The following is a 16442-nucleotide window of genomic DNA, read 5'->3' as shown; positions in this document are numbered from 1 at the left end:
AGAGATGATATTTGGATGACAACCAAGGAAAAACGCGGGTAAACCGTATGAAGTGAGACAGAAAAGTAGTTAGTGACAATTAACCTACTCACGCTTAAGTCACTCAGTATTACAATTTAGTGATATTTTTCTTCATTTATAAGTAAAATATCTTAGATTCGATTATTGCTAAAGACGAATTTGAACCACATTATTCCTAGCTCGTTATGAAGCTAAGCACACCATTTCCCCCTTAGTGTTGATAATATCGTTCGTTCAAAAAAAAAAAACTTACTCATGCTTAAATGTTGTAATATATCAGGCTATATGAAGAGGGCTAAAGGTCTAAAAACTAAAAAATTGTCTAATTTATCCAAAAACTCATTTCCAATTAATGGTTGAACTAGAACTTTATGGAGCCCATAAGGCCATTTTTTGGCTAAGAGGACATCAGACTAGCCAAATGTAGCCCTTTTTTTTGGCACATCTCCTTAATTGCAATACTTGATTCAAATTCAACAATTGGATTTGAAGACATCCAACAATAGTTTAACTAAGTTATCCAATAAATTTAAAATATAAACTCAAAACTAATAAATTATTAAGAGACTATGTTTAGCCTTTTCGGTTGAAGATGGTATATGAATATAGTTTGACATTGTTTATTTAAAAACAATTTTTTACAGGAGTATAAGTCTGAACGGAACTGTTTTTAACTCTTTCAGTTAAAGATGACTTAAGATATAACAAGAGGGAAATTAAGGGGTTTAATGATGGATGGTGAGCGAGCGAAATCCATTAGTCCATGGTTTATCTAAAATTTATCAGTGTGTTTAGCCCACGCACCATATTGGGCCATACCAACAAGACATATAATATCCCAGCATCGGGCTATCCAATTGCTAGGAAAATGATTAAAAACCCAAAACCATCCAATTTCACCCTTCTAAGACCATCTCCAACCTTTGGGTTAAAAGCCAAATTTTTTAGCTCGGAAAATTTGACTTTTAGCGCAGAAACATTTTTTCTGCTCCAACACTTCTGACTTAAAGTTTTAGCCCGGAATTATTAAAGAATGAACTTAGGCTAATTTTTTTCTTAAATCAAATTTAAAAAAATAAATAAATAATATGTAGACTATTGTAAATTAATTTTATGAACATTTTAATCTAAAAAAATTTAAATTCCGATAAATATTGAAAAATCATTAAATTTTTCACAAAGTGTAGAATAATAAGTACAATAATTATTGAAGACATCTAGATTAAATAGACACAATAATTAATAAGACATAAATTTAATAAAGTACATAAACCACATAATAAACAACATAAACTTAATACAAACAACAATTAATAAACTTAATTAATAAAGCACATAATTCATACACTACATAAACTTAACAATCATATCCACCATCTTCACTTGGTGATGGACTTCGTTGAAATGTTGGGATATAGGGTTCAGAGGATTCATCATCTTGAAACATACTCCTTGAGGCAGGCTTTCACATAATTTCCTTTTGCTTATCACGTAAGAACTTCTTCCTTTTTGGAGTGTATTTGCTGAGGTCCTTCATCATGAATTCAATTTCAAACCTATTTTCCTCCCTATCCGAGATTTCCTTCATTTGCAAACGCATTCAGGCCGCTTCTTCTTGGCGAGCGCTATGAGTTTCGTGCAATTTTGCAATTCCGGTTGCAAAGTCTCCATTCGTCGAATCATGGGACTTCCCTTTTCTCTTTGCTTATCTCTTCCTGGGGGTCTTGGTAAAGAAGGAGATGAGGTCATTTCATCGACACCTTCATTTCTCGGTGCGGCTTCACGTTGAAATAGTCTTCCCCATTGTTGGTCTGCATCGGTTGCCCACCTCGGACAGTCCTTGAGGACGTCCCAAGCATGTTGCAACTTAAAAACTTGATTTTTTGGTGTTACTCTTGTCTTGTAAATTTCCATTGCTTTGTCACCCTATGTAAAAAATACATAAAAATAATTAGTTGCAAAATAATATTATGTACATGACAAATAAAATATCAAGAAAAAAACTCACAATTTCTATGGCGCTCTTTTCACTAGGCATGTCAACCATGGCTCTCTCCAAGCTTCCCTTCCATAAAGTGCATGCTTTGTTGATAGTCTTCCATCGATCATAAACACAACCACCGTCCCACCCTCCGCCGTTGCAGTTTTCTTGAAACTTTGCAATGATTTTATCCCACAAAACCTTTTTATTTTGATTTGTGCCAACTGCACCATCTTCACTAACAGAAACCCATGCCAAGCATAAAGCAACATCTTCCTCACAGGTCCAATTACGACCTCTAACATGCTCTCTTGCCATGTTGAACAATTTGGAAATGGAAAGAAATTGTAGAAAGATAAATTGGAAGAATTATAGGAGAAAATTGAGTTTTGTGTGGATGTTTGAACAAATACATAGGTATTGTTGAACAATAAAAATACATGACGTATAAAAAAATAAAGTCCATACAAATTGGGTCAAACTACAAGGCAAAACAAGATGTAATCCAGCTCAACAAAAATGAGGATGGGCTTTACATACATCCATAAATAAAATATGCATTTCCCTACAAAAGAGCGAAGAAACATACAAAATCACCGGCTCCCCCATTTTCTGCAACAAAAAGAAAAGTGGAGTCAGTTTAAGAGAAAGTGGCGAAAAGAAAGGCCTCTATCCTCCCCCACATAAGAACTTTGGAAACCTCATAAGATGCCTATAAATAGGCATCAACCACAGCAAAAAAGGGGAGACAGGAAACGAGAGAGGAGACCCTGCAGAAATCAAGAGAGAAATTGGGAGACAAAGAGAATGCTGCAGAACGACGGTGAGGAACGGACGACAAATAAGAACAAAGAAAGCAAGAAAACGAAAGGCACAAGGGGTGCACACGGCAAAGAACATCAAAGTACCCAAAGGTGCAGCTTTTTGCAGGATGAATAAAAGAGGAACTTGGCTTTTCCTCTTTCACCGAAGCCAGAAGGATGGGATAACTTCCCCAGGGCAGCCAAAAGATAAGAGAAGAAAAAAAAATCTCTTCTCCTTCTTCTACAATCTTGCCGACAACGGGTAAAGCAACCCACCCCTTTTAATAGGGGGCGTTGCTTTGAAAAAACCCAGTCACCACCCTCATTTCAAGTTCCCCGTGACACCTCCTCTCTCTCTCTCGGCCGAGCAGCGCCGAGTCGCTGACTACCAGTTTATTCTTCTCCGGCGGTTCCGAACCAGAGTATAAAGCCGCAGGCCTCTGGAGATTTGCAACTACAAAAAAAAAAAGATCAAATCCAAGTCTCTCAACAGTGGCAGCAGGATCAGACCACCAATACCAAACAGAAGACCAAAAGAGGAACGCATCAGTGCAGTGCTCACTCTCCCTCGTCATCTTCTTCCTTTGGCCAAGCAGCAGCCATGCCGTGATCTCTGCCCCAGCAAGTTTGTCCCTGCCGAGAAGAAAAATGAGCAGTTTGTGCCGCTGCAGTTAGTCCCATGAATTTCTTCGGGGTGGTCTAAACCACCCCATGAAGTTCCAATCAAACCTGAAAGCTCCGTGAGAGTCCTGACGCCATGCTCTGTCTTCTCAAAGTTGAAGATGTCAAACACTGCAGCAACAAGCATGAACATGGAAAAACAACAAGAATCATGGACCAGCAACAACGAAATCAGCCGAAGTCTTCCTGCGTTACAAAGGGTGCCAGAATGACGCCAACTTCAAACACCAGCGGGAATAAAGATTGCTCTCAGGTCACTAACGGAAGAGAGAACACAAAGGGCTGCTCAGGCATCTAGAAGGTTTGCAAAGGAAAATATGGTTTGCAAAGGAAAAGTAAGTAAAATTGACAAATGCTACAAAACAAATGGGCATTTCACCTGCGATGAAGAATCGGATACTTAACCCACGATCAAGTTCTCAGGTTTTGTTTGCTCTACAAAGAGCAAAGCTTGAATATTAAATCCCACAACGGCAAAACTCAGGTCATTAACCTCCATGAACGTTTCGTAAGTGTTAAATCCCGCAAAGTATTTGGGTACAAAACTCATGCAGTTCTTGGATGCTAAATTCGTCTCAAACTCAGTTTGGTCTCTTCTCACAGTTACTGATCACAATAGGCAATCCAACAAAAACATGAGAGATGAAAAATAGCAATGGTGCTTTAGTACCTGGTAAAGTTGGCGAGCTATTAAGTGACTTTGCATGCATTGATCACTAGTTTGTGCCAAATAAAAGCAGAGTAGATAAAGGAAAGTGTGGACAAAAAGTAAGTTACAAGTGGGAAAAACACACCCCCATGTTATTCACGTGGTTCATTCATTCGTAAATATTTACAAACTACACCGGTTTGATTCCGTTAAGGATACGTAAGCAGTCTGATATCAAGTTTTAGACTCAACCGTGAAACCGAAACGAATCCCTGGTTTATATAAACTAAATTCACTTCTGCTGCTTTGAACAGAACCCTTGTGGGATAAATCCTGTGAAGGAACGGAGGAAATATTCGGAGGAAATATTTTTTTTTCCAAGCATGATTCTCTACAAATTTGTTAGAAGAAAGAAGCTGCAAAGGAAAAGGAAAAAACGAGTTAAAAACTCAAAGGAAGAGAAGAGATTCAGCCAAAAATACAAAAGAGGCTTTTGTTACATCAAAAGTAAAATTTAAAAATGTTGATGTGGTCTTCTTTCTTGATAACAGGAAAGCCACTCACGTGGAGTACAAAGGAAAGTCATGGTTCCCCATCTAAATTATGGGCTTTGTGAAAAGCATGGAGACAAACTAACAGGATTCCCAAGACAAAGGAAAGACAAGTCAAAACTAGTCTTTGTCACAATAAAAAAGATACAGCTTTCATGCTTTCAAAGTCCTATTTCAAATAGGATTGAATTCATACGAAACCTATTAGAGAAAGAAAGGGCAAACGAAAAGGAAAAGTAAAATTAAACATGGAGTAAGAAATGGTACCAAGCTAGAGTCAAATGCCAAAATATTAGTGGGTTTATCAGAAATAAACTTGTTAATTTTTCTCTACGTTTAAGTGGCACAAAACCACTTTAAATGGGACAAAGCTGCCTCAAATGGCTCAAAGCCGATTCAATGGCACGAAGTCGTATTAAATTCTGATGGCACGAAGCCGCGTCAAAACTCAAAGGCATAAAGTCGCTTCAAAAGTCATTCAAATTAATGAACGACGCCGGTTTGATTCCGTTAAGGATACGTAGGCAGTCTAATATCAAGTTTTAGACGCAACCGTGAAGTCGAAACGAATCCCTGGTTTATATAAACTAAATTCACTCCTGCTATCAAATACCAAAATGGTACGAAGTCGAAGAAAAGTTTTCAAAGGGCACGAAGCCTCGCCAGCATGAGCTGAAACTGCATAAGGCACTATGATCCTCGTCCGCATGAGCTAAAACTGCACAAGGCATCAAATCCAAATAAGTACCAAATCCATGAACTACGAGTGACTTGATCCCTCAAGAGGGTACGTAGGCAATCTAGGATTCAACCTAGATGCAGTCACAAAATCAAACAAGCACAAAAATCCTCAAGTTACATTTTATTCGAATTGGAATCAAAGGGTATTTCTTTCCCAAAAGGAAGGTTGTAATTAATAGGCGCGTAACCTAGAATGGGTCGAACTCGAATTAATAAAACCCTCTTCGGAAAATTGAACGAGGGTGAAATTGTGTCGAGTGAATTATTTGTTTACATATTATGTACAATTTTTGCTCAACATGTATTTATAGAGTTTTTGGGTGAATTTTGAGTTAAATAATTTTTTTTAATTATGTTAGCCGTTGGATTTAAATTTGGGCCGTTAGATCTTTTTTTTTACCGTTAGATTTGATTATATTCAATCTCAACCGTTGGATTCAATGTATTTTAAAATAACATATTTTTTAAAAATGTAATTTGAATCTGGACCGTTGGATCAACCAACGGTCCTTAAATGCTGGCCGTCTGATTTTGAAAAGAGTCGTTGGGCTCGGGTGAGTGGCCGACAAGGCCCTGACGCTGGGCCCACTTCCTGTCGGGCTCCGGTTGCAACTTGCCTGCGTGGGGCGCGTGTGCGAGTCGGCGGGCCGAGAGTGGCCCAAAACGGGGCGAGTCCACGCGTTTGGGGGGGGGGGATTTGGCCCAACTTTAGCATTCCCCTTTTAGCCCAATATTTTAGCTTGGGTTGGGGGGTGTTTGGGGGGAATTTTGGGCTAAAAATTTGGCTTTTAGCCCAAGTTTGGAGTTGGCCTAAAGTATATACGCCCCAACAATCCGAAATTCGAAATCCGAATACCATCGAATCGTATGGAATTCAATTCTTCTAAATTTTCAAGTTGGATTTCAATATTTACGAGGGTCCCACCTAGTGTTTGAATTTTAAATATTTAGTAAACACCGAAATATCTCGTAATTGAATTCAATTTTACTTTTTTATTTTGATTACTCATGCTTAAACATGCCATAAACTCTATAGGCTATGCTTATGGTCTCGTTAATTTGTTCAAAAACACATGTATTATTTTTTGTGTTATAATATGAATAAAAAAAAAGATTGTACGCAATTGGCACCTATGTATTTTTTGTGTTAAAATACTAAATATCATTGCTTGTAAAAAAAAAGTATTATAAATTGAATTAAACTCTAATATCATATGGCGGTGTTTCGAGTATACGCCAGAAAACTTCTAGTGGAGAACCTTGAGGTGAATATAAGGGGTCAGACATAAAACAAATTTATCACTTCTCATCTTACTATTTTGACGGGAATTGAAATAAATTAGTTTTTATTTAACGCAATATTTTAATTTCTTCTTTAATCACATCTTCAATACAGACACCAAACTGTGACTAAACCTGAATATTTTAATCGTGACATATATTTTTTTTTTGTCACATTCCTTTCAAATTCTTTACAAAAAGTTTGAAAATAATAATGCATATTCCATGCAATTTCTTTTAAGTCTACAAAGTAGAACCACTGATCCACGTCCATAAATTTTATTTGCCCAAGCAATCAGTTAGGTTTGAGAGTCTTTAAAGGCTGCATAAAGAATCTGTGATGTGTGCCCTTTCTCTGGGTAACCAAAAGAAGAAGAAGTTAGGTTCCCTGAGATCGATGTTTCCAGTTTTAGAATCTTTTCATGATTCATACCAAATTCATTACGAAACTTAGATGGTGATTGATTATGATCATATGTAAATGGTGATGGATTATGATCTCTAACGTCTTCATGTTATCTATACATGCAAGCGTATGCATATGCATATGCACTGGGGTGGATCCATGTAAGGATAGAGGTAGTCAGCTGATCCTCTCAATTGTGCCAAACCTTCATGGAAGACCTGGTTCTGGCCCTTTGAAAGTTTTAGCTGCCCTCGCAAATTGCCGGCAAATGCTTTGATAAATTGCCTCAACGAAAAATGGGCAGGGCAGGATATGATTGTGTGCGTACTAGTTTCAGCGCGCTAGTGTTTTGTTGTTGCTACGCAGTACCCCCAACTCATTTTTCTCCTTTTAATACGCTTGATTTTGAACCTTTGGTTCAATTCACTTACAAAAAAAAAAAAAAAATTGATTTTACACAAGAGAAACAGACCGATATCTAATCATACAGACCCCAAAGCCAACTAAAATTTCCAACTGCACTCAATTCTAATGAAATTATGAATAATGGAGTTATGTTTTAATTTCAAGGCCATTATTTAGGTAAGAATGTTTGTGAACTATTACGCATATGACCCTCCGAATATTTTTTTTCGGATACGCCTTTCATGGAAGCACCTTTATCTGTATTCATGTTCTCATATTTCCACTCTCTTTATACATGTTATTCATGTATAATGCTATGCAAATGATGACAATACCACTAGATGACTTGACGCTTCGAAACATCGATCGATCATGGGAATCATTTAAAAAAGGAGTGGCACACTTAAATAAGATGTTTATTTGTCTATTGGAAAATTAAAATTTATACCTTCACCAAAAAAAAAAAAAAATGTATACAAATCTAATATTAGACTACTTTTTTTAGACATAGGTGTAACTACATTAGTTAGAGCAAATGTGCTTCTTTTGTACACCTGCGTTCAAATCTCAGTCTCAAAATTTGGATCACTTGTATCAAAAGTCTATTTAACCATTATTATTTCAATCTAACAATGCCCCTCCCTTACCCTAGGGTTCACTGTTAGTAGTCAGTACTTTTTTTCGATAATTTCAGTATAAATATATCGAATTTGGTTGAAAGCAGGCGAGCTTTTTTCACATTTAAAATTGCAGAGGTTCAATCTTTGGCTAAGGTAAAGAATCGTTTAAATGAGTCATTTCAGACATACGTCCCAGTTATAAAGCAATAGGTGCCAATATTGTAAAGAGGAAATTGTAGTAATAGTCCCTGAACATTAACCTAATTGGAAGAATGGCCCCTCAATTAAAAATTTATGATCATTGGTCGCCCAACTCATCAAAATGTGCAGTCATGGTCTTTCTCATCAACTCCTCTAAAACTTTTGTCAAAATGAGTCACGTGCTACGCACGTAAGGCTGAATCAAGGTGTAAATATGGAAAATCAAATGAGAACATTGTAGCAAATTAGCAATGTCCCTCAACTCTAACTCAATTTTAGCAATGATTTTTCCAACATGACTCATTTTGATGAAAGTTTTGATGGAGTTGAAGAAAATAATCATAACTGCATGTTTTGATGAGTTAAGAAACCACCGATTACAAATTTTTAATTAAGAGACCAATGCTCCTATTGTTCTTTCTATAGTGCAAGACCTGTGTGCCCAAGAGCATCATCCACTTACTAACACTAAAAGCAATCCATTCCTAGGAAAGAAATTTAAAAACAGTATTCGTTGTCTTTAACAGAAAGCATATGTTTTTCTTTGCGCCTTAAAATTTGCACAGAACATGCACACTGATTATGTTTAAAATATTCTTCTGTGTTAAACAATTTTAATTACCTTTAAACAAAAGCGTTGAAAAGGGCATGTGTTCCAGTTTGATCGTGAATTAAGATAAAACCAGGAACGTGGAGAGTGGATTTTCGGGTTGTGCCATTTTCATGTGTATTCATAATTCTTTTAGAATGGGAACTTAATGGATGTTGACCAAATTAGTGATTTGATACTTAAGAATATTAGTCATCAAATGATGCTAAAGAGAGTTAAAATACATATCAGTACATAATAAATATAAAATATCGACAGTTTTACATTCATGTTGCATCTAATTTTCTTTCTGATTCTAACGGGGAGTGTGAATATATAAGGAATAAAAAGGAAAAAGATATGTTTAAGATAGAAGAATAAGCTTATAAAAAAATGTTAAACTCGCCATTGTTTCCCATGAAAAGAACTTACTTGACAACCTAAATACTTTTCTATATGGTAAAATTTTGTTATAATCAACTATCTTAATTTGGCTGATATCTAGATCAACAAGTACGTGTTGTTTTAGGTCGAATAATAATTACATGATTGATGACGTGAAATCCCTCCAATTGATAATTGGAGGACAAAACTAATGTCATTACTAATTTTTTTAGTGTATGAAAAACACAAGAAATACGCTGAAAAAAAAAAAATCTAATATTGGTGTTAGTTTTATCTATAAAGAAATACAATTATGGTCCGTTATTGACATTCTTAGAAGTTCTATTTGCAAGAATATTCTATAAATAAGAGAAGTGTGGAATAACTTTTACGTATGAGTGCCAATCACAGCTCCAAACTCTTATTAATGATATCACAAATAATGCATGACAAAAAAGGCATACGTCTCCTCTCAAAATGGACCCTCAGGGAAAGTAAGCTTAATTTCTTCCACATCAATGTTTGTGACATGTAAGTGGGTTTCCTTTTGAAACCTTTAGCAACATAGGCATGTGATTTTCAACCATTAATAAATTCCAAATATTGCAAGCTGCCTAGCTAATGCTCTCTTTAATTTATGGATAATGTTATGAGATAAAAATTTTAAACCAAATTTTGTAAATCAAATTATTTGTTTGTTGATAATTGAATTGTTACTTAAGTGTTAATTAATGTGTTTTTTTCCTATTGATGACACATCATTTGATTTGTAAATTTAGTTTATAAATTTGGTCGTCCTAACATGATCCTTAATTTATTGGTTATGATGTTTGTTTGTGTGGCTATCTACTCATCCTCACCATCATCCTCCCTTTTATTTTTTCCAGGAACAAATGATTTGTTATTGAAATTCAATCATTTCTGGCAATGCTGGTCAACTTTTTGCACTATATATCTGGATATCCCTTGCATTCTCATCGGAACCAAAGTTTCATAGTGGGCAGCAAAAAAAATGGACTGCCTTAAAGCAAAGAAAATTGAGAGCCAAAACCTACCCTCACAGGAACCAACCAATTGTGGAGGCACAACATTTTGCAGAACATGTTTCAATGGTCTCAACACATTATCAGGTAAAGTTATCTCTTTTTCCTCTCTGTCATACCATATTTTTTATTTTTTTAATTACGACATACGTAAATTAGGTCAGATGGTTAGACCAGCATGTATAACCTCTTTTGCTCAAAACATTCTTAATCACCACTGGCGGAGCCACATTAAGGGCTACCTTGGGCTGTAGCCCAGGTAGTTTTCGGTAGAAAATAAAATTTTACATGTAATTTTTATTGATTTTCGAATGTAGCCCACCGTATATTTAGTCACTGATTCGAATTCTCTAGGTTTAATGATATAATACAGTTTACAAACCATCTATTTTTCTCACATCCTTTTTCTCATCGCTTCTTGTACATGTACAAGTTTGAATTTGTTTGAATAACGAAAAGTTCTTGGCTCATCTTGTGAAAATTTTCTTAAACTAGCTGATATTGTAAAAAATATAGTATCAAGTTTCTTTGTTTATAAAGATTTAAAATTTTAAGCTAGCCCACCTTGTGAAAAATTTCTAGCTCTGCCATTGTTAATCACGTTGTTTAATTCTTCAGGAGTTGGGATTCTATCAATTCCATTTGCACTTTCTGAAGGAGGGTGGCTGAGCTTGATCCTTCTTTTTCAGTTGGCGCTTCTTTGTTGGTATACCGGGTTGCTTCTACAACGATGCATGGACGGGAATCCGCGGATCAAGAGTTATCCCGATATTGGAGAAGTTGCTTATGGACAGAAAGGAAGACTCACCATCTCCATTTTTATGTACCTTGAGCTGTATTTGGTAGCTGTTGAGTTTCTAATACTAGAAGGTGACAACTTAAACCAGTTGTTCCCAAGCATGGGGTTCAACATGGCAGGCTTCAAAGTTGGAGGCAAACAATGCTTTGTTTTGCTCACTGCCCTTGTAATTCTGCCAACTACATGGCTGAAGAATCTGGGATTGTTGGCGTATGTTTCTGCCGGAGGGGTTTTTGCTTCTCTTCTTTTGGTTGCTTTCGTGTTTTGGGTTGGCACAGTTGATGGTGTAGGGTTTCATGAAGGAGATGTTCTTCTGAATTTCAAAGGATTGCCTACTGCTGTGAGCTTGTACCTGTTTTGCTATTGTGGCCATGCAGTTTTCCCCACATTGTGCAATTCCATGAAAGATAGAAGCAAATTCTCCAAGGTCAGTATTTTCAAAGTGCGGTTAAAATTCAGGGAAACATGCGCACATTGACAATTTTTTAAGACCAAAAAAAAAAAAAGTTGAGCTAGAGGAACACTTAATTGGTATCTAACTAGAGGAACACTTAAGCGGACTATAAAGAGGCATTAAATCGTGATTCACGTACGGCTTATTGTCTGTTTAGTCTCCTTCAAGTTGATTTTTGATCAAAAATTTGTAACGGGTTCTTTTGTGTGCAATTTTCCTGAAATCTTTTGCACTGATCTGACCATGTCCATTTCCCCCCTCATTGCAGGTGTTACTTTTCTGCTTCGTTGTAAGCACCATCACCTACGGATCAATGGCGGTTTTGGGTTACTTGATGTTCGGACAAGACTTGAAGTCTCAAGTCACATTAAATCTTCCAATACGAAAAATTAGTTCAAGGATAGCAATTTACATTACTATAATTAATCCCCTCACAAAGTATGCAATTATAATCACTCCAATTGCTGCTGCTATTGAGGATACACGCCCTTTTCGCAACAGCCTAACTATTAGCATCTTCGTGCGAACCTTAATTGTAATTAGCACCGTAATTGTGGCATTATCCATTCCTTTTTTTAGCTACCTAATGGCTTTTGTCGGCGCATCTTTGAGCGTGACGGTCTCAGTCTTGCTGCCGTGCTTGTTCTACCTTAAGATTAACGTTGCTGCTCGGAGATTTGGGTTCGAGTTGGTGGTAATTGTTGGGATTATGGTTATAGGGTCGTTTGTTGGCGTAGTGGGTACGTACATTTCTGTGATACAAATTGTAAGACAATTCTGAAATCATATATTGGAGCATTTTAATTAGTGACTCTGATAAACTTCTGCAACAAGTAGAATTTTCACCACGATTCTTTTCCGATTTTCTGCAATTATGCAGAAGCACTTTTGACGATGAATTATCGTTCAAGACGTTCAAATCCGGATCATGGCTTTTAACTTTTTACACTGCTTTACTAATAATAATTTACACTACAAAAATATGAGCACTGCACACAATAAATTATTTGTGCCCTTTGAGGTCAAAAAGCACCAACAATTGTACTCATAGACCAATAGCAACAGTGCATCAACTATATTTCTATTTGTGCCCTCTATAGGCATTGCCTTTGATGATAGCACACAATAGGATGTTTTGTGCCCAAAGGCTAAGCACAAATAGGGGTTCTTTTGTGTCTCAATTCTAACAGTTCTGACAACACTGACTTTTCCAAAGGCTAAGCACTATCAGGTCAATTCCTCTCTTTTTTCTCTCTGTCATGCCACGTTAATTTTTAACTTTCTTAACAAACGTAAATGAGTTCAGTTGGCTATTGAGCATGTATGAACCCTATTAGTCCAAAACATTCTTAATTGCCTTGTTTAAGTTTTAAAGAGTTGGGATTCTATCAATTCCATTTGCACTTTCTGAATGAGGGTGGCTGAGCTTAATCCTTCTTTTCCAGTTGGCAGTTCTTTTGTTGGTATGCCGGGTTGCTTCTACAACGATGCATGGACGGGAATCGGCGGATCAAGAGTTATCCCGACATTGGAAAACTGCTTATGGGCAGAAGGTAAGACTCACCATCTCCATTTTTATGTACCTTGAGCTATGTTGATGCGCAAAACTAGTGAAGACTTTAGAACAAATTAAAGTGTCAAGTTTGTAATTTTCGCTCGGTTGCTCCGGTCACTTAGTGATGATGGTGTGTAAAGAGATAGAGATAGGGAAGCAAACACATGACGTACGTGGTTCACCCTAAATTTAGCTATGTCCACGGAGTAGAGGATTTCTCATTAATATTACATAAATACATAGGTTCAAGCATAATAATCATTAGTGGGTTCTAATAACTAGTTTAAGTACAATAATGACATTTGCCATTTGTAGGAGAATGGTCTTCTTTTATAGTTGAGGAGAGTCTCCAGCTTTCATCCATGGTCGATGTGGGACTCTAGGAGCTTTATTCTTATGTTGCCACGTGTCGTGATGGGATTGGCCTCCTGGGTGAAGAAAACTCTTGTGCTTCGGTAGGGGTGTCTCAGCATGAATCCCTCAATGGGTCCTTGAACGTATGAAGTTGACCGGTGCTTGATAGTTTCGGGATTATTCAAGTATAATACAAACAAGCTATATTTGGTAGCTGTGGAGTTTCTGATATTAGGGAGTAACAACTTAAACCAGTTGTTCCCGTTAATTACGATTAACTATGCTCTTCCGGAATTAAGACGAGCATCACTGTTGATCTTCAAGTGCAACAATCATGTTAGTATGATTGCAATGACACACCTGAACATGCACCAAAGAAGGCCGCTTAAAAGTGTCACATTGCAATCTTAGTACCATTTCTTTTTTGAACAAACAATATTCTACACTAAATCATGGACATTCGAACTTAAGAACATAAAGAGAAGCGCACGACTCTAATCAACTTACAATTCTGATTTCTTTTGCAGGTCATATTTATGTACACAATGTTCAGTTTGTCTTTAAAAATTTAACATGAACCATTGAATGCATCGAAATCAAACATGGTGACACCGAAAAATCCCAGAAGGCACTGAGAGAAAGAGAGATGAATCGGCAATGTTCCTAAACCATTACAATGTAAAAGTTCTTGTCCATCAGAATTTTCCTCTCGTTTTGGATAATGCGATACTCTAAACTACTGCAATTGTGCAATTGTGAAGTGAGAATCCAACCAGATTAATTATCATAACATATATATAGCTCTGCCAAATTGCAGATAACCGCCAACTCATGTTACCCAAATTAACACTCGTAGAGATAACTATTACACATTAGACACAACGCATGATTCTTTAAACAATCACCCGTGTTTACAAATATTCCATACACGGTAATGGTATATGACTTTTAAATTGGACAGAGACATCGGTTCTCTCCATTTGTCTTCACACTTGGAAATTTGGAACTATTTGATTTGTAGTTGAAAAGAATATCAAGGAATTAAGAGATCTTGTATGTGTTTATAAGCAATTTGACTATTTCTTATATAGTGGATAGGATTTTTAGAACCTATGAAAAGAAGGTTAAAATCACACAAAATACTTGCAAGAGAACAAGGTAGTTGTAGTATAAACGGCTCAAGCAAGGTCGTTTTCCACAGGGATTGAATGAATATTTGGTGTTTAAAACCAACTCTTAATTAATTATTTAAAATAGAGTTTGGAAAATATTGATTTTGAGATTTAAAATAATAAAAACGAATTTAAAATAAAGACAATTAAATAAATCAACTAGAAACCAATTTAAAGAAAATCAATTTGTACAAGCCCTAGAATTTGTTAATGTAGACTGAGGAAGATTGAAGGAGAAGATCATAATTCAAGAAATAGAGAGAGAGAAAGAAAGATTTTAGAGAGAGAAGCTGCAAACTATTATATTGATCTTTTTCTTAATCTCAAAGTAATTACAATGATGTATGTATATAGAAGACTAACTCTCTAACTAACTATCTAACTAAGGTTAACAACCTTTGGACAAATGGCATGATCCTAGAAGGTTTACAACCTTTGGACAAATGGCATGATCCTAGCCACTGTCTATATCCTTACATGCCCCCTCAAACTCATGAGTGGATGATCCGAGCATGAGGTTGAAACAATGAGACTGAAAAAGAGGAGTACTAAGGCCCTTAGTTAAAATATCTGCAAATTGTTCTCGAGAGGAGACAAACTGAACACATAGTTTCTTCTTAGCAACCCTTTCACACACAAAGTGTACATCGATCTCAATGTGCTTCGTGCGTTGGTGTTGAACCAGATTAAAAGACAATACTATGGCAGAAAGATTGTCACATAAGAGAACAAGAGGAACAGTAGGCTTGAGATGCATAAATTTTAGCAACTGTTGAATCCAATCAAGCTCAGCTAATGTAGTAGACATAGCTCTGTATTCTGCTTCCGTTGAGGAACGAGAAACAGTGTTTTGTTTCTTGGAGGACCAAGAAATAGGGTTATTGCCCAAGAAGACAACTAAACTAGTAGTTGAACACCTATCATTGGGATCACCAGCCCAATCTGCATCACTAAATTCCTTCAGTATTAAATCTCCTCGAGTATAAGAGATGCCAACATATAATGTCCCCTTTAGATACCTCAAAATCCTCTTTACAGCTGTAAAATGTGACACCATTGGAGATTGCATAAACTGACAGACTTGATGAATTGAGAAGGCAATGTCCGGGTGAGTGAAAGTGAGGTATTAGAGGGCTTCAACAATACTCTGGTATGCTGTTGGATTATTATAGGGAGTGCCATCATCTTTAACCAACCGATTGTAAGGTAAACATAGGGTGTCACAGGGCTTACAATTTACCATCTCAACTTTCTGCAACAAATCCAGTATATATTTGGACTGAGACAAGAATAATCCTGTAGCAGTTTTGAGAACCTTAATTCCTAAAAAATAATGGAGCTCCCCCAAGTCCTTGATGTCAAACTCAGAGGTTAAAGAGTTGATCACCTGTTGAATAGCTGAATGAGAACTGCCAGTAATAATAATAGCATCGACATAAAGTATGAGTACCACAATGTCACTGCCAACAATCTTAACAAATAAAGAAGAATCAGCATATGTGGATTGAAACCCAAGAGTGGGAAGAAAGCTTGTAAATCTGTCATTCCAGGCTCTAGGAGCCTGTTTCAATCCATATAGTGACTTGTGTAATTTACAAACCAAATCAGGATGTACAGGATCTCCAAAACCAGGAGGTTGAGACATGTACACTTCTTTATTAAACAAACCATGCAAAAAAACATTCTTGACATCCAACTGTCGAAGAGTCCAATTGAAGTGAGCTGCCAAGGCTATAACTAACCTCACAGTGG

The 16442-nt window shown here is 36.5% G+C and overlaps 1 protein-coding gene across 1 annotated transcript; it reads left to right on the top strand.

The window, feature by feature from the left end:
• The first annotated feature begins 10157 nt into the window (after nt 1–10157).
• On the top strand, nt 10158–12430 carry LOC126607134 (amino acid transporter AVT1I-like). The gene is made up of 3 exons (XM_050274588.1): nt 10158–10443; nt 10975–11582; nt 11878–12430. Exons 1-3 carry the CDS (start codon nt 10326–10328, stop codon nt 12388–12390), a joined length of 1239 nt encoding a protein of 412 aa, XP_050130545.1. The 5' UTR covers nt 10158–10325; the 3' UTR covers nt 12391–12430.
• Nucleotides 12431–16442: the final 4012 nt, after the last annotated feature.

This window comes from Malus sylvestris, chromosome 16 (genome assembly GCF_916048215.2).
Source record: "Malus sylvestris chromosome 16, drMalSylv7.2, whole genome shotgun sequence".
NCBI lineage: Eukaryota > Viridiplantae > Streptophyta > Magnoliopsida > Rosales > Rosaceae > Malus > Malus sylvestris.
This window is presented reverse-complemented; position numbering and strand designations above follow the sequence as displayed.

Coding starts and splice junctions, on each gene's coding strand:
- LOC126607134 (XM_050274588.1), top strand. CDS start 10,326: ATGGACTGCCTTAAAGCAAAGAAAATTGAGAGCCAAAACCTACCCTCA. Junction 10,444..10,974: donor TGGTCTCAACACATTATCAG/GTAAAGTTATCT, acceptor TTAATTCTTCAG/GAGTTGGGATTCTATCAATT. Junction 11,583..11,877: donor ATAGAAGCAAATTCTCCAAG/GTCAGTATTTTC, acceptor CCCTCATTGCAG/GTGTTACTTTTCTGCTTCGT.